Source organism: Mustela putorius, unplaced genomic scaffold, assembly GCF_011764305.1.
Source record: "Mustela putorius furo isolate JIRA1106 unplaced genomic scaffold, ASM1176430v1.1 tig00003836_pilon_pilon_pilon, whole genome shotgun sequence".
Classification (NCBI taxonomy): Eukaryota; Metazoa; Chordata; class Mammalia; order Carnivora; family Mustelidae; genus Mustela; species Mustela putorius.
This window is the reverse complement of record NW_025421989.1, coordinates 15,629,105-15,651,387: the sequence shown is the minus strand read 5'-3', so window position 1 is coordinate 15,651,387 and position 22,283 is coordinate 15,629,105. Positions and strand designations below refer to the sequence as shown.

The window sequence follows — 22,283 nt, the reverse complement described above, 5'->3', positions numbered from 1 at the left end:
AACTTAGAGTTGAGCAGCAAAAGGAAGTTGTAAAAGGATATCAACAGGGACATTTATATTGAGTTCCCAGGTGTGTAAAACCAGCATGTTTTTAAGGATATAAATGTAGTAAAAATGTTTAGAAAGAATAAGAAAATGGCAAATATAAAATGCAAAATAATGATGACCTCTGAGTAGGAGGGGGAGGGGGAGGGGGTCAGGGAGGGGCAGAATAGAAATATTCTGGAATCAGAATATTTATGATATCTTTCTTTGGAACTAGTTTTTAGGTGTGTGGGTATTTGTTACATCATTCTTCATACTTTGCCTATTTTATAAAGATTTTTTTGTATGTTCAATATTGAAGAAAGGAAAAAAGAAACCCTTGAGTTTTACAATGGTGTCACACACAAAATCCGAATCGGAGTGGCATTTTCAACCTCCCCTCTGTGCAGATCAAGTGTGTGTGTGATCTTTAAAGCATACTGGAAGCGGTGTGGCTTTGAACGGTGAATTAGTCCGTCCTTTTGAACCCTCATCCAGCAACTCAGACAGGTCATGTGATAAATGGTTCTGACAGTGCATTGTTCTCCTCATGGATCTCAGATAAATTAAGCCACTGTTCCGTGGCAGTGCATATTAATGGCATTGCTCTTTTAAGCGTTCAAGTTTATTTCCATTGTTTGCATTGTTGGGTACTTGTATGGGTTTTAGAAAACTAGCTTCAGCAACACTCTCAAAGATGTGGATGGAGCATAGCTTTCTTCTTGTAACCTAGAGAGAGGAAATCAAGTGTGGTCATGTGTGTTTGCCCAGCCTGTCCCTGTCTCTGAGTGTTGGCGCTGCCTATACTCCTAATTCTTCAGTGTGAAATGTCCTTTAATGGTTTCAGGGTTTTAGAAATATATTCAAGTCACTTTGGTCATTATGATGGGGAATGTCTCGTTAACCTCTTGCTACTGTAATAACCCACCCCCCCCCAAATTTAGCAGCATAAAATAACAATTTGTTAATAATTCTCACAGCTCTGACTTGGGCTTACCAGGAAGGTCTGTCTTGGGGTCTTTTGTGTGGCTTTTCTGAGGTTTGACTTGGGTTCACCTGGTGGTTCTCACTTGCAGTCTTCCACCATAGGTTCCATGTCACCTGGGGCTGCAGTTACCTGTCTTGACTGTGCTGCAAGTCTGAGATAGCCCATTCCCCTGGCTGGCACTTAACGCTGGGCATTGGCTGGAGCTCAGTGGGGGCTGGGAACAAGAATAGAATGCCTACACATAGCCTCTCCATAGTACTTCGGCATCTCACAGCATTGCACTGAGTTTTAAGAGAGTGTTCCCAAGAGCAAGTATCGCCCAGAACAGGAAGTAGAAGCTGCCACGCTAGTTAAATACTGTGCCATGCACTGGCACAGCCTCCCTTCTCTGCTGTGTTTTATTGGTCAAAGCAGTCAGGCCATCTGAGATTCAGTGGGATAGAGAAAGAAACTCAGAAGATAATGTCAGAGGAGATATTTTTGTGATCATCTTTGGAAAATACACTGCCAGACAGAATCACTTTGAGAGATAGCTTATACCCAAGATCAGGGTCATGATGTCTTCAACTTACTCTCAAAGGGTTCTGGGAAAAATCTTTGTGTATGTGAGAGTGTGTCTGTAGAGAGTGAATGAAAGTGAGTAGGGGGATGGGAATGATGAAGCAAATATGGCTAAACATTAATAGGATGACAGGCATATAGGAGTTCTTTGGTGTAGTCTTGCAATTCTGTAGGGCTAAAAGGATTTAAAATTAAGAAGGATTTTGGGGTGCCTGGGTAGCTCAGTTGGTTAAGGGTCTGCCTTAGGCCCAGGCCATGATCCCAGGGTCCTGGGTTTGAGCCTTGTTTTGGGCTTTCAGCTCAATGTGGAGCTTGCTTGTCACTCTCCCTCTCCCCCTGCTCATGCTCACGCTCTTTCTCTCACTCTCAAATAAAATATTTCTTTAAAGATTCTCTAAAGATTTTATTTATTTATTTGACAGGGAGAGACAAAGAGAACAGGAACACATGCAGGGGGAGTGGCAGAGGGAGAAGCAGCCTTCCCGCCAAGCAGGGAGCCCAATGTGGGGCTCCATCCCAGGACCCGGGGATCATGACCTGAGCAGAGGGCAGACGCTTAATGACAGCCACCCAGGCGCCCCTGATTAGGTATCTCTTAAGCCTGTGGTGATAAATGGGCCTTTAATATTATGTTGAGTTGCTTTTTTTTTTTTTTGCCATTTTTGTAGATCAAAAACAGTTGAATATTGGCAGTTCCATATGGTTCAGTCTGCTACAGGATTGAGAGTGATGATTTGTAATTTATGTACAGATTACTACTTCCTAAAGTAACTCTGCAAATGCCTCTTCCCTGTGCAACCATCTGGGTAAACTCAGTTTCTGAAGCTAGGTTGTTACCTATATCTTCAACACCTAGCACTCACCAGGAGCCAAGCCTAGACCAGTGTACTTATTATAATGGACCTTTTTTCAACATAAGACAGGCTCCTGCATTTTACCAAAGCAATATTTCCCTGAGTGACAGTAGACTTGTCCTCAGCTTTCACATCTTTCCAGTAGCAAGAGAGATCCTTTTAGATCTTAAGAACCTCAAAAAAAGACAACTCTAATCCCCATTTCTTGGCAGAGTTGGTTCCTTGGCACATAGAAAGGAACTGGATATCAATCATACTTCAGTAAAGGTGAATTAAAAAAAAAAAAAAAAAGAAACCAGGGACCTTGAAGACATTATGTTGAGTGTAATTAGCCAGACACAAAAGGACATATACAACATGATTTCACTTCTATGAGGAACCTGGAGTGGTCAGATTCCTACAGAGAGAAAGCAGAAAGGTGATTGCCAAGGGCTGAGGGAGGCAGGAATAGGGAGTTTGTGTTTCGTAGGTGTAGAGTTCTGGAGATGGATAGTGGTGATAGTTGTACCACATTGTGAACATACTTAATGCCACTGAACTGTACACTTAATGGCTAAGCGGCAGTTGAGTGGTGCAGTCGATGAAATGTCCAATTCTTGGTTTCAGCTCAGGTCATGATCCCAGGGTCCTGGGATGGAGCTCTGCATCAGGCTTCCTGCTCAGCGGGAAGCCTGCTTCTCCCTGTCCCACTCCCTCTGCTCGTGTTCCCTCTCTCGCTGTCCCTCTCTCTGTCAAATAAACAAATAAAATCTTAAAAAGAAAAAAAAGAGGTAGGACAGTGCCTAAAACTTTATCCTCACAAACTTCAGTGAAGTTAGGACATGGCCTCAGCAGCTGGGCGTCCTAAAGTCTTGTCCCTTCCACCAGGGGTATCTTAGCGGTTCCTATGTTGCTGTTAGGGTGATAGTACTTCAAGGACTTTGAGTGTGCTAATAAGCCTTCCACTTGTTCCTCTTGAAGGATGAAATTGTTCAGCTTTTCAGAACCAAGCCCGCTAGGAACCGAGAGGTTGTGTGGTCAGGGTCCAGAATCCTCTTCAGGCATGCTTTTGGTTTTCCAGGGCAACATCTAAAGTGTATCCACAGTCTCCAAAGAATATGAAGCCGCCATACCCAGGGTCTCCTGTGAAGTACCGCTGTCCCACCTTTCCCAGCCAGGAAACACCCAAGAGGAAAGCAGAGAAAGAGAAGAGCAATAAGGAAAGGGAAGGTGCCCTGGCTCAGCAGGCAGCTGGCCTGCATGGAGAGGAAGCCCCAGAGAAGCATGTGGTGGACAAGCATGTCACTGAGAAGCATCTTTTGGACAAGCATGACACTGAGAAGCATGTGGTGGACAAGCATGTCACTGAGAAGAATCTTCTGGACAAGCATGACATTGAGAAGCATGTTGTGGACAGGCATGTCACTGAGAAGAATCTTCTGGACAAGCATGTCACCGAGAAGCCTGTGGCCACAGGAGGGAAGGCCGAGAGCAGTGGAGGTAGGCCCTTCTTGTCAGTGCTGCCCCAGGGCTTGGCTTTTACAAGCTTGTTCTCTCTCTGCCCAGATCCATGTGTGAGGGAAGGAAAGAGATATTTCCCTGGGGTAACTTCATGCCCTCATGCTGTTTTCTCTGGCTTGCACATTGCCCCTGAGTCCTTCCTGTGGTCTCCTATGGGTCTCCTAGAGGATGAACTGGTGCAGGTCATGGCTTTGGAAGCTCACGGGACTGATGAGCTGCTTCCAGCCAGCATCAGCACTTCCCACCAAGAAGGTCTTTAGTCTTTCAAGCTTTTACAAGAGATAGATGGGCACTGCGGTGGTGGCTCTTGTGGGTCACACTATCCCCCCATCTCTCCTCCCCACCTTTCTACTACCCTCCACTGGGAGATTCATTCACAGGGTCACAACTGTCTTGTTGCAACTTCTCTGCTCAGTGGCCAGTTGCGCTCATCCCAGCAGCATTTCCTGTCACCCGCTGAGTTGGACTTTTTGTTTCCAAGTGGCAGCTACCTGTGTGAGTGCAACCAGTATTTCATTTCTCATGATCTTTTCCTCTCATGCAGCCCCAGGAAAACCTACAGCAGGCACCACTGATGCAGGAGAGGCTGCGAAGATCCTGGCTGAAAAGAGACGACAGGCCCGGCTGCAGAAGGAGCAGGAGGAGCAGGAACGACTGGAGAAGGAAGAACAGGACAGGTGTGGGGCTGCTCAGAGTTTCATTGCCATCTCATGTAAAAGGCTGTGGTAGAAAGAGCAACTCACCTTTCTTTCTAGGGTTTGACTATTGACACAAACTGAGCAGAAGTACAGGTCTGCGTGGCAGGTATTCTGGAGACTGCGTCTTCTAGTAGGTGTAATTAACAGCAATGGAACATTGTCCTTTTACCATTACTTGGAAACTCATAACTCCTGGATCTAAATATTACTACTAGCTTCCCATTCTCCCCTTGGACTCTAGGACCAGTGAGGCCTTATAGAGCTATCAGGGGAGTTTGAGCTCTGTTCATGGAATGAGATTCTCTCTGAAGATAGGAGGTTCCAGAGGTAAAGATCTTGAGTCTACTTCCCAAATCATGTTTTTTCCTTAAATTATCCTAACATGGACCCCCAGGTGAGAAGGAAGAAGGTTGAGTAAAAACCCCTAGATGGAGTGGAAGTTGATATCATTGTCCACAAGCAGCAAGGTAGAGGGACTCCATTCCTGGAGCACAACAGAGGACATCATGGTAGTGGTCTTTAAATATGGGATGGAGGGGTCGGAACCAAATGGCAAGTGCAATGAAAATATGAGGCATAGGCCCTATCCTGTTTTAATAGCTCGCCAAAGAGTGAGAACCACTGTGGTGTTAGTACCAGGGTGCTTTGGTCAAAGTACAGGCAGTCTGGCCTTTTCTGATCTTTGCATTCAGAAAAGAATGCACGTTGAAGGACAAGGTGGATTTTATTATTAAATTGATAAGGAAGCTTTCAGGGTAGTCACACAGTGCAGTCCAATATGTTTAGAGAGTTAACTTGACTGAAAGCAAGCCGTGCCACAGCACTTTAAGACTGGTACTGAATTTTGAGTGATAAATAATAGAATAGCCTTAATTCTTAAATGACCTTGGCAAGTCTTTTGTGGTCTGTAATTACAGGTTTGCTGATTATATATATATATAGATAGATATATATATATATCTATCTATATATATATATAGTTTTTTTTTAAAGATGAGCAGTAGGTCTTATTTATCCCTTCTTCAAATTCTGTACTTTTTGGGGATGATTTTCCCACCTCCAGCGTTCTGGTCAACAGTGACACATCTTTTTGTTGAGTGGTGTGTTTGGGCTGGTTTGAGGGAGCCATAGGATTTGTGAAGAGAGGTCACAGGAGGTAAAGATGAATCCCGGGACCTCAAATGACAGGCCTGGGTGATTGCAGGTTTTAAGCAGGTAAGTAACATGATTGTGACTGTATGCTTAGGAAGAGGGAGTTCTTTACCTTCTAATAATCACCCCCCCCTCTCTCTCTCACATTTCCTGCACAGCCCCGCTCCAAAAAGGATTGATTGTACTTCCTGTCTTCATTTATTCAACTCATTTTCATACCTCGCACTCACCATTCCTCCCAATTGCCAGACTCTTAATCCATTTTTTTTTATTTTTTTAAAGATTTTATTTATTTATTTGACAGAAATCACAAGTAGATGGAGAGGCAGGCAGAGAGAGAGAGAGGGAAGCAGGCTCCCCGCTGAGCAGAGAGCCCGATGTGGGACTCGATCCCAGGACCCTGAGATCATGACCTGAGCCGAAGGCAGCGGCTTAACCCACTGAGCCACCCAGGCGCCCTCTTAATCCATTTCTTTGTTGACTTTGACCTTGTCAAGCTTGCCCTTGCTTCTTTGGCCCTTCCTCTCAGTCTCTTCTGTCCACACCACATCCCCTCACATGTTGCCTGGACTCTCAACCCTCAGCCCTTGGGCAGCTTCACCAGACAAGCCCTCTGTGAGCAGTGGTACTCCATCCTGTTCAGCCACTTTCCTCTGGCTTCAAATGGTTTAGGGCCCACACTTCCCACAACAGTTTCATGTGAGCATTTGATGTGCTAAACCAACTCTGCTCTCCTCTCCCCTTCTACCCTCATTTTCCCTTTGCCTCACTTAGCATCTGTTTCTGAAGCTAATTTCATCTTGTTTTGAAAACCTTCAGTACTTCCTGGTACGAGGGAAGGAGTAAATAGCACATGTACACTGGTGACCTCTGACTCTGTGCTGTGGCCTGGTCTCCTGCCAGGGCTATGCTGTCTACCAGTCCCATGTGGCTACCAAAATGCAAATGCGCTAAAATTAAGTAAAATTCAGTTTCTCAGCTGTACCAGCTGCATTTCTAGTGCTCAGTAGGTACCTGGTGAGTAGCTACCATATTGGATAGCACAAATATCTAAAACATTTCCCTCATCACAGAAAGGTCTCTTGAATAGCACTGGTCTAGATCCTAGAGGCCATATCTCAGCAACATTATGCTTTCATTTGAGAGTGTCCCAAATGCATCTCAAATTCAGCATTTCCAGAGCAGGTTAGGAGAGAAGGTGCTACAAGACAGGGTGAAAACAGAACAAAGAAGCACAAGTTCAGGATGTTGAAGATTAAGCTTTTCTTTTTTTTAAAAAGATTTTATTTATTTATTTGAGCGAGAGATCACAAGTAGGGAGGCGGGCAAAGAGAGAGGGGAAAGCAGGCTCTCCGCTGAGCAGAGAGCCCAACGCGGTGCTCGATCGCAGGACCCTGAGATCATGACCTGAGCCAAAGGCAGAGGCTTAACCCACTGAGCCACCCAGGCGCCCCTAAGCTTTCTTTCTTTCTTTCTTTTTTTTTTTTTTTAATGAAAACTTTTAAGCACACAAGGGAGAGAGAATCATGAAACCCACATCTAGTTCACAGATTGAATAGTTCAAGGCTGAGCATGTGTCAGGGATGTGGTGCAAGTGCAAGAGGGGCCAAAGGCTGGAGGATGAGAGATGGGGGGTCATTGCACAAAGACCCTCACCCGTGGCCATTGACAGGGATAAGGGATGCATATGCTAAATGCTGAATGATGACCACAGCGCATAGTTTTTTGGTACTTTCTACCTGGTAAGGAAAGTGGGTAAGTTTGGAGTAGATGACAGGAGTTAAGACAGAGGAGTGATAGAACTGCATATAGGTCTTGTGAAGTCCAAATAGAACTTGGTCAAGATGGCAAGGGCAAGGGGATGGGTAGCCTGCAGGAGCAGGACATTGGAGAAATGGCCAAATCCATGTTCTCTGGTTTCTTAGGCAGGTAGAGAAAGAATATTTGGGCGCCTGGGTGGCTCAGCGGGTTAAGCCGCTGCCTTCGGCTCAGGTCATGATCTCAGGGTCCTGGGATCGAGGCCCGCGTCGGGTTCTCTGCTCAGCAGGGACCTTGCTTCCCCCCTCTCTCTCTGCCTGCCTCTCCATCTACTTGTAATTTCTCTCTGTCAAATAAATAAATAAAATCTTTAAAAAAAAAAAAAAAGGAAAGAATATTTGCCCTTGGAGAGGATATTGAGGGACTCAGTTTCACATAGTTTTCACCTACTTTAGGAGAAGCAGAGTATGGTTAATGGAGGGTATTTTGTCTGTCACAGGAGGGACAAGCAAGGGCTAATGGGCCTGTGGGAAGGAATGTGTGTTGTACATGACAGTGAAGATTAGGGAGACTTAGGGGCCAAGAGGATGTATCACTTACTGTGTGTGGGTGCATTGGGCACCTCTGAACTCCTCATGGTAAAACAGAAGAAACAGAATGGCTTTTCAGACCCTGAAGATGAAGATAAAGATGAAGTGGCTTGTGCATTAATTCATACACAGTGTATTAACTTCTTCGGGACAGTCAAACTGTCTCATCCGATGAGGGATAAGAACTACAACTAAAACAGTGCTCCTAATTAATCTTTGGATAACTATTGTTAACAACACAATCATTTTGATACTCTTAATGTTAGACATATTTGGTCATTCATTAAGGAATCTAAGAACTGGAGTTTCTTTCTGATTAGGCCCTATAATGCTCTTGTCCAGAGTTCTCCAGAATGTTTGTTAATAATTTCAGTTGTTTTTAATAATTGTTGTTTAATAATTTCAGCAGTGCTTTTAGGGATTTCAACACTGCAACTTTTGCTCATGTAGAGTATGTGTCTTTCAGTATTACTTAACCTTTTAAAGTATTTCTTTGGTAATACATAGGCTAATTGCCTCCACATTTCCTGCAGGATAGGAGGACATTCTTTTTAAAGTCCTGATCTTTTGACAGGGGGAGGACAGAGGGAGAGAGAGAATCTTTTTTTTTTTTTTTTTAACATTTTGTTTATTTATTTATTTGAGAGAGAGAGAAAGAGAGCACAAGCAGGGGGAGGAGCAGAGAGAGCAGCAGAGTCTCTGCTGAGCAGGGAGCCCGGCACGGGGCTTATTCCCAGGACTCTGGGATCATGACCTGAGCCGAAGGCAGATGCTTAACCCAACTGAACCAGCCAGATACCTCAGGTGCAGTCTTGTCCATATGTCACATTGCCATTCAGTAACATACTGTAAGATGAGTATGATTACTTATATTATTTTTATAGTTGAGGAATATGACACATTTGTGAACAGGAAGAACATTAGAAATCTAAAAACAGGGGTGCCCAGGTGGCTCAGTGGGTTAAGCCTCTGCCTTTGGCTCAGGTCATGATCCCAGGGTCCTGGGATTTGAGCCCCGCATCGGGCTCTCTGCTCGACAGGGAGCCTGCTTCCCCCTCTCTCTCTGCCTGCCTCTCTGCCTACTTGTGATCTCTCCCTCTGTCAAATAAATAAAATCTTTAAGTGCTTGTTTTCAGATTTCTTTTTTTTTAAAGATTTTATTGACAGATAGAGATCACAAGTAGGCAGAGAGGCAGGCAGAGAGAGTGGGGGAAGAAGGCTCCCTGCTGAGCAGAGAGCCTGGTGCTGGCCGCTCCCAGGACCCTGGGATCATGACCCGAGCGGAAGGCTGAGGCTCTAACCCACTGAGCTACCCAGGCACCCCACAAGCACTTAGACTTTATAGGATTTTCCCTCACTGCTTAGAGCTCTTTATCATTCTATTATCAACCGTTCATCTGTGGATGAAAAATTTCTAAATGTCATTTAGTTTTCATATAGCAAAGATAGATAAAAGAGATTTTTTAACACCTCATTTTTTAAAGAATTATTTACTTATTTTAGAGAGCATGAGTGGGGAGAGGGGCAGAGTGAGAGGGTGAAAGAGAATCACAAACAGACTCCCCACTTAGTGTGGTGCATGTGTGGGGCTCAGTCTCATACCCTGAGATCATGATCTAGCCGAAATCAAGAGTCAGATGCTTAACTGACTGAGCCACACAGGCGCCCCAAGCTAAAAGAGATTTTTAAAGATTGGTAAAACAAATGAGAAATAGGTGTTAATTTCTGTATTAAATATAAGGGTTCTGTTGAGTGTTTTCTTCCACTTGCTGCTTCAGAAGTCATGTAGCAATTAGAACCCAAAGTAAACTTTTTGAGCTTGCCATCAGTGCTCTTAAATTGCTGACTGGCACAGTTGTAGCCATCAAGACATTTCTAGTTTTTTTGGCTTTAATTAGTTTTAAATATTTATTTCACTTAGTTTTTAAAGAATTGTCATTAAGTAAGAATGATGGAGCTATAGTCCTTTGTAGTTTGACTAGGGAACATTTGTGTCTTCATTATGGTGTGTTCACAAGTCAGTACCTCATTACTCTGTATTAACAGAATTTAAAGTTAACCCTAATACAGACACACACACACACACACACACACATATATATATATATATATATATATATATATATATGGACTGAAGTTGCTTCTCAGGAAAGATGAGTCATTTCCTTGAGTGGATACTAACTCAAGTGCACATGTCTGCAACTGTGTTGAACCTTACGCACTCCTATCAGCACACAGTTCTTTGATAGTTTGTCTTCTGAGAATGTCAACATCTCCTAACAACAGTTATGTTCTCAGAAGGCTGGAGAGAGAGGAATTGAAAAGAAAGGCAGAGGAGGAAAAACTTCGCCTAGAAGAGGAAGCCCGTAAGCAAGAAGAGGAAAAGAAGCAGCAGGAAGAGGAAGAAAAAAGAAAGGCAGAAGAGGAGGCTAAGAGAAAGGCCAAGGAGGAGCTGTTATTAAAAGAAGAGCAAGAAAAAGAAAAACAAGAAAAGGAAAAGCAAGAAAAAGTCATGATTGAAAAGCAGGTACTGTATGAGTCTTCATATGGACTTTCCTTAAGGACTTTATATTAGGTAAAATGAGTTAAATTTGAATAACTTATAATACTTCCTTGAAGTTTTTCCTTAAACTAACTGGGCTGGTTATTAAGTGTGAGTTACTTTGGACAATAAAAGTGAAGTTTGTAATATTTGTTGTATGTCAGTTCACATCCCCCAAAAGGTAGATGCTAGGATGAGAATTTGGGTACCAGTAGTTTATTTGGGATAAGATCCCAGGAAGCTGGTAGGGAAGTGAGAGGAAAGCCCATGTCAGTGAACTAAGGAGTAGCTTACTGTGGACCAGTGGGAGTTCATCCCTTTGGCATTCTCTAAGAGACCATGCCATATGCCTTGGAATTGTCCCTCTGAGGGGTGAGGAAACTGGATTATTTATCTTTCAGCTCCTGCCTCTCATGGCTGTAGATCATTCCTTGTGGGAATTAAGTTTCTGAAACTCCTGGGGTGCCTGGGTGGCTCATTTCATTGGGCACCCACCTCTTAGTTTTGGCTCCAGTTTTGGTCTTGGGGTCATGAGATCGAGTCCCACATCAGGCTACATGTTCGGTGTGGAGTCTGCTTGGGATTCTTTACCTTTTCCTCTCCCTTCTCCTTTGCCTCCTTCCACTTGGCTCTGTGTGTGCATGTTCTCTCCTTCTAATAAATAAATAAACCTTGAAATGAAAAAAAAAATGTTTCTGAAGTTCCTGGCCACATGCACATGGCTAGAAACTGTCCTTAAGCCCAGAAAGACCTTGGCAGGCAGTATGGAAAATATCTGTGGGTAATTTGCATGGTGGACTGAGGGTGTGTGAGTGAGGCCCAGCCACGTCTGCTGTGTCATAGAACAGGCTGTGTAAATCCACACTGAATATTGAAACAACATTCCCTTTGAGATAGATGATAAAGTAGGTTATGTGCATATCCCAAGGAATCCCACAACACTGTTTTCTCAGCTTAGTAAAGTCTGTGCCTTGGTTTTCCTGTTTCTGTCAGAAGGAAGCAGCAGAAGCAAAGGCCCAGGAGGCAGCTAAACAGATGCGTCTAGAAAGAGAGCAAATCATCCTGCAGATTGAGCAAGAGCGACTGGAGAGGAAGAAGGTAAGAGCCAAGGATCAGGAGGAGTTAGGGTGAGGCAAGAACAGGAAATGAATCCAGTTCTGTTCTACAGTTGTTGGGTAGAGTGATCGGAAAATTACCTAATTAGGTCAAGTTTGTTGGTAGTGCTGTTCAAATCTTCTTTATCTCCATTGGTTTTCTTTCCTCTTGTTCTATTAGTAACTAAGAGAAGAATGTTAAAAGCTCTACTGGTGATTATGGATTTAGCCATTTCTTCTTCTAGTTCTATCAACTTTTGTATGTTTTTGTAGCTTTGCTTTTAGGTGAATACATATTTCAGATTATTAAATTTTCTTATTGATTTGACCCCTTTATCACTAATACATCTTTATCTCTAGTAATAATTGTCTGAAAGTCCACTTTGTCAGCCTTTTTGGTGCTTAGTGTCTACATGGTAAATATTTTTCCATCCTTATACTTTGAACCTATATATGTCCATACGTCTCTTATAAACAGCATATAGTTAAGACTTGTTATTTTAATCCAGTTTTATAGTCTTTGTCTTTTCATTGGAGAGTTTCATCCATTAACATTTAAATAATTAGGGATAAAGTTGGATTTAAGGAGACTGATTATAAAGCTCCATTCCCAAGTTATCGTAGATCCAGCCCAGGCTTTGAACTACTTTAGGCCTGAGAGTTAGGAGACCAGTCTCTGGCCTCCCCTCCTGACCTGCACCTCAGCTTTACTTTCTCTAGGGTTGTCCTCTAGAATGGCAGGTGGTGATTTGTTGGTTTTTAGGTAACCTATGGAAAGGAAGGAAAAAAATGGAATCTAAACTGTTGATTTTAGGTACTAGTTCACTTCTCAAGTATTTGATCTTGTTTATAGGGCAGAGGTGTATATCTGCAAAACCAGTGGAAAACCAGTGGAAATTATTCTCTGCTGATATTTCTCTTTTATAAATTTTCTGACATATGGAATTGCCTATAGACCCAGCTGCTTTTACGTGTATTTGGTTTTATTGTCCTCTTACCTGGTTCTTTTTGGTTTCCAGAGAATTGATGAAATCATGAAGAGAACAAGAAAGAGTGATGTGTCTCCAGAAGTGAAGGTAGGTGTTCAGAGTGCCATTTTAATAGTTTATTGGCTGAGGAGGAAAGAAGGACATGGTATATTCAGTGGAATTAAAGGTCTTGGAGAGAAAAAGCCAGAAAAATTGAACTCTTCCTACTTTGTTCCTGGCTAGATTAAGGAGACTGTTGGTACCTGGAAGGAAAGAGAAGTCTAAGCGAGGAGTTTCAGACAGGGTGGTAATGAAAAATTTCCTCTGAGAAGTGGGGGTAGGAATGCAGAGAGAGGCATAGTAGTCCCTGAATAAATCAGGAAATGGTGACAGATTAATAAGGGATACACAGATGATTTGTAATAAGCTCAAAAGATTCCAGGAATTACCATGGAACAGGCAGATGGCTCAGTACAGTTCAAAATATCTTCTGATGCATTTCAGAAGCACTTGTCTTTCTGTGTAAAGTCATCCTTCCCTATATCTGCTTTCAGAAGGAAGACCCAAAGGTGGAGCTTCAGTCTGCTGTGTGTGTGGAAAAAAAGACAAAACCAGTTGTCCCAAACAAAATAGGTGAGTGTGAGAACTGGTTCTTGAGTTCCTTTCAGCAGGTCCGGGCTCATAGCACTTCCTGCTGGCAATAAGCACCTGTGGGTCTTAAGAGCATTACTGCTGGAAGGGGACTGTGTAGTTTCCCTTCTGGTGGAGTCCCCATCTGTCAGGTCCATTCAGAAAGTGGAACTCTACTAGTCACGCCACAGAAAGCTGGCCACCTGCTGGCCCATGCTACCTTCCAGGGAGCTCAACAGCTGGTCAGGTTTTATTCAGAATGGACTCTGCTATTCTACGGTGGTTTCTACTGTCTCCCACACTTCGGGCAGTCCAGCTCGTCTCTCTCGGGTATACTTAAAACTCTAGATGTGACTATTTCATGGCAACCAGAATCAGAAGGGTGTGTCCATCTCCGAAGCATTCTACATTTTTCCTTTGCCTTGGGGCTCAAGTAAACGCTCTACAGAGCCTGGGGACCTGCACAGTATGAGACAGCAAGCCTCCTGGGCGGGTCAGGAGCCCTGCACAGACACTGGTGATGTCATTAGTCCTTTCTTTTCCCTGTGTGAAGCTGATGACACGGGGTTTTTTTTTGTTTGTTCGTTCGTTTGTTGTGGGTTTTTTTTTGGCAAAAGATGTTGTACTGCTGGTAAAGTAGAGGTTTAAATTAATTGCTTCAATGTATATTTCCTCTGTTAGCTCTGGATATTTTATGGTTAACAGAATGACTTTGTGTTCTCAATCAGAAATAAATGGATTAAACAACTGCCAGGAAGTTAATGGTGTGGGGCGTAGTGCCCCAGAAACTTTTCCCCGAGACATTTTCTCTAATGGGCTTAAACCAGTTGGGGGACTTGTTCATCTGGACACCCTTGATGGGAAATCAAACAGTCTGGATGATTCAACTGAAGAGGTTCAGTCTATGGATGTGAGGTAAGTTGATTTATTTTGCATGTGAGCTTCACCTCTTCTCCAAACACCTCCACTGCCTCTTCATTGACTTTTCTTTTCTTTTAAACACCTGAATCAACTAAAGTAGGTTCCATTGACATTTAGGAAAGCTGTCACTGGTTTATCAGTGTCTTAGGTCGGGTTCCCTAGGAGTAGAGCCTGGGAAGGGTTCCTGGGTAGCTCAATGGATTGAGCATCTCTCTTGGTCTTGGCTCAGGTCATGATCTCATGGGTCGTGGGACTGAGCCTCGCGCCTGGCTCTGTGGTCAGCAGAGAGTCTGCTTGAATACTCTTGCCCCTCACCCCACTTGTGTGCGTGCTCTCGCTCTCTCTTTCTCACCTAAAATAAATACTAAAAAAAGAAGTAGAGCCTGGAACAGGTATTCAAAGGCTTGGGATTTATAGGGAAAGAGCTCTCTGGAGCAAGAGGAGGGTGGGAAGCAGGATGGGGCACAGGAAATCGCTAAGCAAGGCTTCTGTCAGCTGGTCATAGGGGAGGTTTAGGGGATAAACTTCTACCAGAGAGTGGTCTGATTAAGGGAGGCAGCTTCTGTGCCACTGTATCCATCAGTCATTGAGCATGGTCACCCAAGGTAGGGGATGCAGTTATAACTTCAGTGGACATAGGGCTCCTGTCAGTCGAATGTGGGTATTCAGAGAAGAGGTGGCAGCTCTGAGCTATTAGCAGCCTGCTCTCTCTGCAGCTGGGAGCCGGATGTACCTACAGCTAAAGGGGATCTGAGTGCAACACCAACAGGACTGTGTCCACTGTCTTATGTTACGTAGACTTGTCAGCAGGGACTTGATAAGGAATCTCATTTGCTTTCAGATGCTACAATCTTAGGAATTCTTTAACTAGGTGTGTTTATAGATGATATCACCTGGCAAATTCATCTCAATCAAAAGGAGAATTCAGTTAGCCTGTGGTTGGGGCAGAGACATTGCAAGAGAGAGCCTTGGGCAGGGCAGTTGAGTGGAGGCAGTGACAGTGTTTTGCAAAATTTCTGTCAGAGCTCCAGCCCCCCAGAGCTTACCCTTCTCTCCTTGGCTGTGAATTCTCAGCTTTCTCTGGGAAAGATGGTCTTTCCTAGGGCACAGTGATTGTAAATATCCCAGCTTGTGCATCCTGGCTTTGAGCCAGATATGTAAAAACCCAGGGTCCAGTACCCCCTCGCCAGTAGAGCAAATTCTACAGAGACAGCCCTTGCTTCCTTGGGTTCCACTCCTCAGCCGCTAGGGCAAAACAGCTGAGTCATCTTAAAAGTTAACACCACATCTCTGCCCCCGCCCCATGTTGAGCCTACCTCTGCTTACTCTTTATGTCTCTGGGAGTGGGGTATGGGATAAGAGACAGCATCCGCCAGGGTTCAAGAAGTGAAGGGGCTTTGTGTGTGCTCCGAGTTCTCCTGTGGCTGTCTCTGCATTTAAAGAGAGATGACACCTGGAAGTTGCACACAAACTTGTGGCCTTTTCTCCTCCTCATGCTCTGACCAGCTCTGTAAACCCAGGGAGAGAGAAAGTAAAGTGAGGTGGAGATGGGGTGGGTTTTTCTGCTGATCGGGCAGTTTGCCCAGGCTCCGGCCACCAGAGGTGATGGTAGGTCTTCTACTACCCCTTAACTAGGCTGAGTATGAGGGAGATGGATTTTCTGAGTTTTTCAGTTCAGCTGGTTTTTATAGATTCTTCTCTCAGATCTTATCAAGGAAGAAAAGAACAGTCGAACCTGGCAGCAGCCTTACTCTGGCTGTTAAGAAAGACTCCGAGTGATGAGACCTCACACGCCAGCCCACCACTCATCTGAGCTAGGCCTATGGCTGACACCGCTGTGAAACTCCTTCTTCCATCTCTAGGAGATAGAGAGCCAGGCCTGGTGGGCAGGAGCTGGATAAGTCAGGGTGGAGTGGGGCCTTACTTGAGAGAGGGAACTTGGGAAAGATCTGCTCCGCTGGTGGTGGGTGGATGGTGGGGTCCTGGCTAATAACGGCTCCCACCTAAACTGAACGCTTACACCAGGTGGCTCCACACAGACTTCTGCGGTATGATCAGATCACGCTCACAGGAGCCCTGGTATGAAGAAATGATTGTTCACCCCATTGTACAGCAGAGAAACTGAGGCCAGGGGAGAAAAAGCAGCTCATCAAAAGTAGCACCTCTTGAGAAAAGTGGCCCCAGAAGCTCCAGTGCTGAGTAGAGCCCTTCCTCAGCTCAGTTTTAACTTCTAGCATTGGCTTGCTTTTTTTTTTTTTTTTTTTTAAGCATTGACTTTCTATTTGGTTTTTCCATTTTAAAGATTTTGGAAGTGCTTGGCTTCTCCACAGTGCTGGTGCCTTTAGTTTTTATTTTCTTTCTTCTTGTGGAAGTGTGAGCTTGGCCTTCGCAACTATGCTCAGTCCACTTCCCTTGTTCTCCATGGGGGCCTTTTCTGTCAGAGTCTCAGAGCTGAACTAACTTGTATTTTGTTTAGTACATTTCACACCAACTCTAATTCTAAGTCCATCTTCTCTAGAAAAGTAATATAACCAAATACTGCAAATACAGTTAATTTTTGCCTTTCTCTCTCTTCTTCTGTCCTTCTCTTCCCCCTCCCCACATTCCAGTCCTGTTTCAAAGGAAGAGCTTATTTCTATCCCAGAATTTTCACCAGTAAGTGAAATGATTCCTGGGGTGTCTCTGGACCAAAATGGAACTGGTAATGCCCGAGCTCTTCAAGATCTCTTAGATTTCACGGGCCCCCCCATGTACCCCAAGCGATCCAGTGAAAATCTCAGCCTGGATGACTGTAACAAAAATCTGATTGAAGGATTTAACAGTCCTGGCCAAGAAAATACTCTGAACACCTTCTGTTGACAAATACCTCTCTTTAATGAAAGGTACAGTACAGTCTTTTGCTTAGAGTCTAAATTTATACCTCTCCACCTGGGGTTTGTGAAGGTGGGGTAAACATCATTCCATCTCTTCCATGGGCAGTTTTATTTGAAAAATACAAACGTGAATATGAATACAGATACCACCTGTTTTTCCAAAAGTTCCACACTATGCAAAATGTAGTTTATGAAAGACCTACGTTAGTACCTGTTTATAGTAACTGAAAGTAATCCAAAGAGGGTTCTCGCTTTTACCAAAAAAAAAAAAAAAAAAAGAGAGAGGCAAAATGTGCAAATAGTATTCAGCGTTCACCTTGGAGCCAGCTGTTAGAGAGGCAGTGAGAGTGGCTCTGCCAGGCTCCTTCCTGACAGCCGCACTCAGCATTCAGCTGCCATAGCTTTGCGCTGTCAGTAAGCATCTGTGCTTTATCTCCATTTATTTTGCACATCCATTGGCAAGAGGTGTCCTAAAGTATCAGAAAAGCCTAAGAGGTTATTTTCGGAGTCTGGAAGTGCTCAAAAATTTTTTTCATGTAAGTTGGTAATTGCTTCTTCACCATATGCCATTACAAAAGGTTTCATAGGAATGTTCTTTCAGATGGGGGGAAAACTTGTATATAGTATATACTGCAACACATACACAATAATTGAGATGGATTTTGAGAGCCTTCACTGCCATTCGCCACCATGCCTGCCCCTGCTCTTTGGGGTTTGTGGATGGGTGTGTGTGTTGAGAAACACTGCTAAAAGTTCAACCTGCCATCTGTCTGGAGTAGCACCATTTTTAGCGGGAAAGAGAGAATGCTGTAATGGTGGTGCAAGGTGGTATTAATAAAATGAATGTCTCCCCTAGTTTCTCTCAGTGCCATTTCACATTCTAGCTACAATAATTTATATGCGGTGATGAGCTTTTGGCCAAATGATTTGCTGTTCTGTTGACCCGTTCTACAATCTTTTAAAGTGAATATTTATTCTTGGATCACACCTGAGGGAGTGGGGGAATGGAGAACTGATGTTTGCGTCCTAAAGCTTATGTTCACCACCTTTGGCCTTTTTTCTTGCCAAAATGAGTTCTAAACACTCTGCATCTGGGTGACTTAGTTATACATACCTCACATTAGATTTACTGCAGTTTGGGGCTTATTTGTTTTGATGATGAAAACATAATTAGAATCTGTCATCAGTTCCTTTCATAACTTGATTCCAACTGTCCTCCCACTTCAGACTCTTCAAAACATTTCTATATTCTCCTCACACTCTCACTTTCTTTTTTTAAAATCTCATCTTAATTCAATTAATTAACATATAGTGTATCATTAGTTTCAGAGGTAGAGTTCAGTAATGCATCATTTGCATATAACACCCAGTGTTTATTGCATCATGTGCCCTACTTGATGCCCACCCCCTAGTTACTCCATCCCCTCACCCATTTCGCCTCCAGCGATCCTCAGTTTGTTTCCTAGAGTTAAATGTCCCTTATGCTCCACTCCTATAACAGAACTTTAATGCCTGATATGATACAGTCCAACCTTTCTGTTTCTCAAATGAGGAAATATGGGGTGCCTGGCTGGCTCAGTCAGTAGAGCTCTTGATCATAGGGTTAGGAGCTCAAGCCCCATGTTCAGCGTAGAGCCTACTAAAAAGAATATTAAAGTCTATTTTGGGGCTCCTGGCTGGGTCAGTCAGAGGAGCATGAGATTCTTGATCTCAGGGTTTTTGACCCCATGTTGAGTGCAAAGATTACTTAAATAAATTCACATGAGGAAACAGGTTGGGGAGGCCACATAATCAAGGTCATTGTATTTTGTGTACATTTGCCTGTGCTCAACTTTTGGGTGTACACGGTGCATCTCCTCTCTTGAGTTTTGGGAAAGAAGGTATGGCCCTTTCACACATGAAAGCGAATGCATGATAATTTTTAGAATAAACCGTGTCCCTAGCGAGTATTATGCTAAGTGAAATCAATCAGCAAGAGAAAGAAAAATGCCATGTGATTTCATTCATACATAGAATTTAAGAAACAAAACAAACAAGCAAAGGGGAGGGGGAAGAGGCAAAGAAGAAACAGACTCTTAACTGCAAGGAACAAACAGTTACCAGAGGGGAGGTTGGGGGGTGATGGGTGAGACAGGTGATGGAGATGAAGGAGGACCCGAGTCCTGATGAGCACTGGCTTACGGGTGCCGTACAGAAGTGCTGACTCACTCTACTGTATCCTTGAAATGAACAGTATACTGTTAATAGGATTAAAATAAAAACTTTAAAAAATACAAAGAATGGGATAGAGATAAACATAAATAAGCATGTGTTTTGTTTGTTTTGACTGCATTTGGCTTCTCAAAATAAGTTCTTTTTTGAAATCTTAAAACATGTTGGGGGGGGTAATTATCACAGTAGCTGGGGGTAGCACTGCCATTTGGAAAGCAGGACTTCAGGCATCCTGCAGGTTTTAGGACAGTCCCAACCAAAGAGAATTTGGCCACCTAATAGAATAGTTCTACCCAAAATGCTGTAGCACCTCAGCTGAAAGATACTTTATGAACCAAGGAAAATATAATCAAGAAGGTAGAAAGTCCCAGACAATGTGATCATTTTAGTGAGAAAGAATAGGTACAACGTGGTCTCTTCATTCATCTCACCTGGTTTTGTTTTTGAATTGACACAGGTGGTGTTTGGAGAACCCATGAAGCTGCTGGTAGTCAAATCCGAGCTGCCGGTCCTCTGAAGAAGCTTCTGTTGTCCTAAATCCCTGGATTCCAAATTATTAGATCAAAATGTAACCGTATATTCCTAGTTAGTATGTCAAACTCAAACCCTGGCCACTCTTGGTAGAAACCTTGAAACGCTGGTCTTGTTGGGCTTTAGCAAAATTTCATGTTACAGATCTATTTATGAGCTTCAGCTGCTGATAAAGCACTTCCTGTACTACTTTATTATCGTAGTGATCCTCTGAATAACCCAGGTGGTTCTGTGTTGGAAATTCACCTTATAACTGTTCTTATTCCCGAAGCTGGAGTACCTAAACATGTAGATGTCTTTTCCTGTAAATATTCTAGACGTTAACCCAGACTCTGTTTAAGCATATATATTGAACTTGGGCTGTTTATCTCCTTGTCTCTGTTTAGAAGAAGAAATTCCAGAGGGTTTTCTCCCTTCTCTGGGGTGTCTTTGTTGGAAGTTACTATCAAGAAGCTTTTTTTATTATTAAGCTTAGCCACCTGTAAAATGGGTTGCCCCGCATTACTCCTTGGGGACCTAATAGAGTAAGTCTGGTTGATTATGGAAACAAGCAGTGCGGGATGATTTCTGTTCACTTACGCATTTTCTTATAGATGTGGGCACCTCAGTCTGGCAAGGATCTTGTCATTGTTGAACCTTAAAAAAATCTCCCAAGCCATCAAGCGGCTTTTGGACCGAAGGAAGTTTGAATGAATTTTGTGTCTCATGCACAGGTGGTTGGTTTTCATGTTGTTGCTATTGCTTTTCTCCTGGATCTTCAGGTCTTTGTTTGTTTGCTCCTGTGTTTGCTCAACTCTGATGAAGCCAGACACAAATGAAAAGGATAGTGCTCTGGAATAAGGGGGCCCTCAACTGGACCCAATACATCACTTTAATAGACTTCAGTATAAAAACATCCGAATGGGGGACAAATGACACTAGAATGTATACTCCATGTGTTTCATGCACATTTTCAGAACACCTATAATAATGTGTTTTCTTAATTTGATTTCTTGTGGTGAAATGTGACTTTCAGACTAAAATGGCCTTCTCTGAAACTTTTTTTGACTTGTACAATAAAGCATTTGGAAAAGATCCATAATTTTGACTGAGGTTTGCAACAAGGAGATAAAAAGAAGTCTCGATAGTAATCTTGTTCATGTGCTTTTAAAACCCACTACAGTTTAAGACTTTATTAGTTATGGAAACTGTGTATGTTTGTGTATGTGTATATATTAAATAAAATACATGCCTCCAGTAATGCAGTGCCATTGATCTTGATGCATATCGGGGGGAAAATCCCTTTTATGACAAGCACACAGAAAATGATAGCATGGTCTGACTTTCAAAAAATGCCTCACCATCTTTCCTATAGCTTTATTTTGCTGTTTGTTTTGTTGTGATCTGTTGTACCTCACAGCACCATTGTGACCATGGTGATGCCTCATTTGCATGATGTGTACGTTGTGTTTAACGTGAAATACATTTTCATTGAGGAGTCTGATGGCTTGCTAGTGTTTTGTTTGTTTCTGTAGGCTCAGTGAAGAAATGCTCTGAAACCAAATTACATTTTTAAAAAGCTATGTAGAGAAAACCCGAAAATCCTGTGTTGGTGTCCTTTCCCTGTCAAACTCATTACAGTTTCTCTGTTGTCAGTTCCAAGTGCAGCCCACTATGGAAATAAGTGAGGAGCTGTCCCCAGGACACAATGGACTTCTAGGTATGTACAGTAGAGTCGCTGTACTTTCATACCACTGATCTGAAGCAATTCTAGCTAGCTAAGATGCGGTTAAACTTGGTGTGATGCAGGAAAACATTCCACATACCGAACTGGCATTTAAACAAAGTTATAATGGGTATGGTGACCCTTAAAGTGAAAACCCAGATCAGCTTTATTTGGGGGTGGGGCAGACCCAAAGAGAAAGAAATGAAAAACCCTTACAACGTTTTCACAGGTGAGCCAGTACTAAAGAAAAATCAGTAGTTTTCTTCCACATTAATAATTAGTAGGAAATTGATGCCGAGAAAACCCAGAAATAATTAGAAATAATAAGCTATATCTAAAACTTGATCAGGGGACATTAGATGTGAATGGAAAGACATGTCATGTCCCCAGGTGGGAAAACTTAATGTGTGTGAAGTAAACTAATAGTAGGAACCCCTCACATTTTTGCAGTATTTAGAAATTAAATCAAGTCCCAGTCAATGGAATTTCTTTTTTTGCATTTACACAATACATGGAAAAAAATATATTAGCTTAAGAAACTTTATAAAATGAGCTTTTTAAAAGGGAGAATTTCCCTGAACAAACAGGTAAATGTTATGGTAAACCTTCCATAACTAAGCGTAGTCTGATAAATAGAACTTGGAACCAAAAATCGGTATCAGTGACATACCCAAGAGACATAA

At 43.0% G+C, this 22,283-nt stretch overlaps 1 protein-coding gene across 20 annotated transcripts in view; it reads left to right on the top strand.

Moving 5' to 3' along the window:
* MAP7D2 (MAP7 domain containing 2) overlaps positions 1-21,372 on the top strand; it is a 97,070-nt gene extending 75,698 nt beyond the window's left edge. For 10 of the 20 annotated variants that reach the window (XM_045089377.1, XM_045089376.1, XM_045089372.1 and 7 more), the window contains 9 exons: positions 3,488-3,906; positions 4,472-4,604; positions 10,412-10,652; positions 11,661-11,765; positions 12,781-12,837; positions 13,284-13,362; positions 14,088-14,274; positions 16,890-17,162; positions 19,822-21,372. In XM_045089377.1, the coding sequence (XP_044945312.1) occupies positions 3,488-3,906; positions 4,472-4,604; positions 10,412-10,652; positions 11,661-11,765; positions 12,781-12,837; positions 13,284-13,362; positions 14,088-14,274; positions 16,890-17,139 (1,471 nt within the window). In that variant the 3' untranslated portion in view covers positions 17,140-17,162; positions 19,822-21,372. The remainder of the gene's footprint in view (positions 1-3,487; positions 3,907-4,471; positions 4,605-10,411; positions 10,653-11,660; positions 11,766-12,780; positions 12,838-13,283; positions 13,363-14,087; positions 14,275-16,889; positions 17,163-19,821) is intronic. The other 10 variants (XM_004758956.3, XM_045089387.1, XM_013059653.2 and 7 more) reach the window with 4 other exon arrangements.
* The last annotated feature ends 911 nt before the right edge of the window (positions 21,373-22,283 follow it).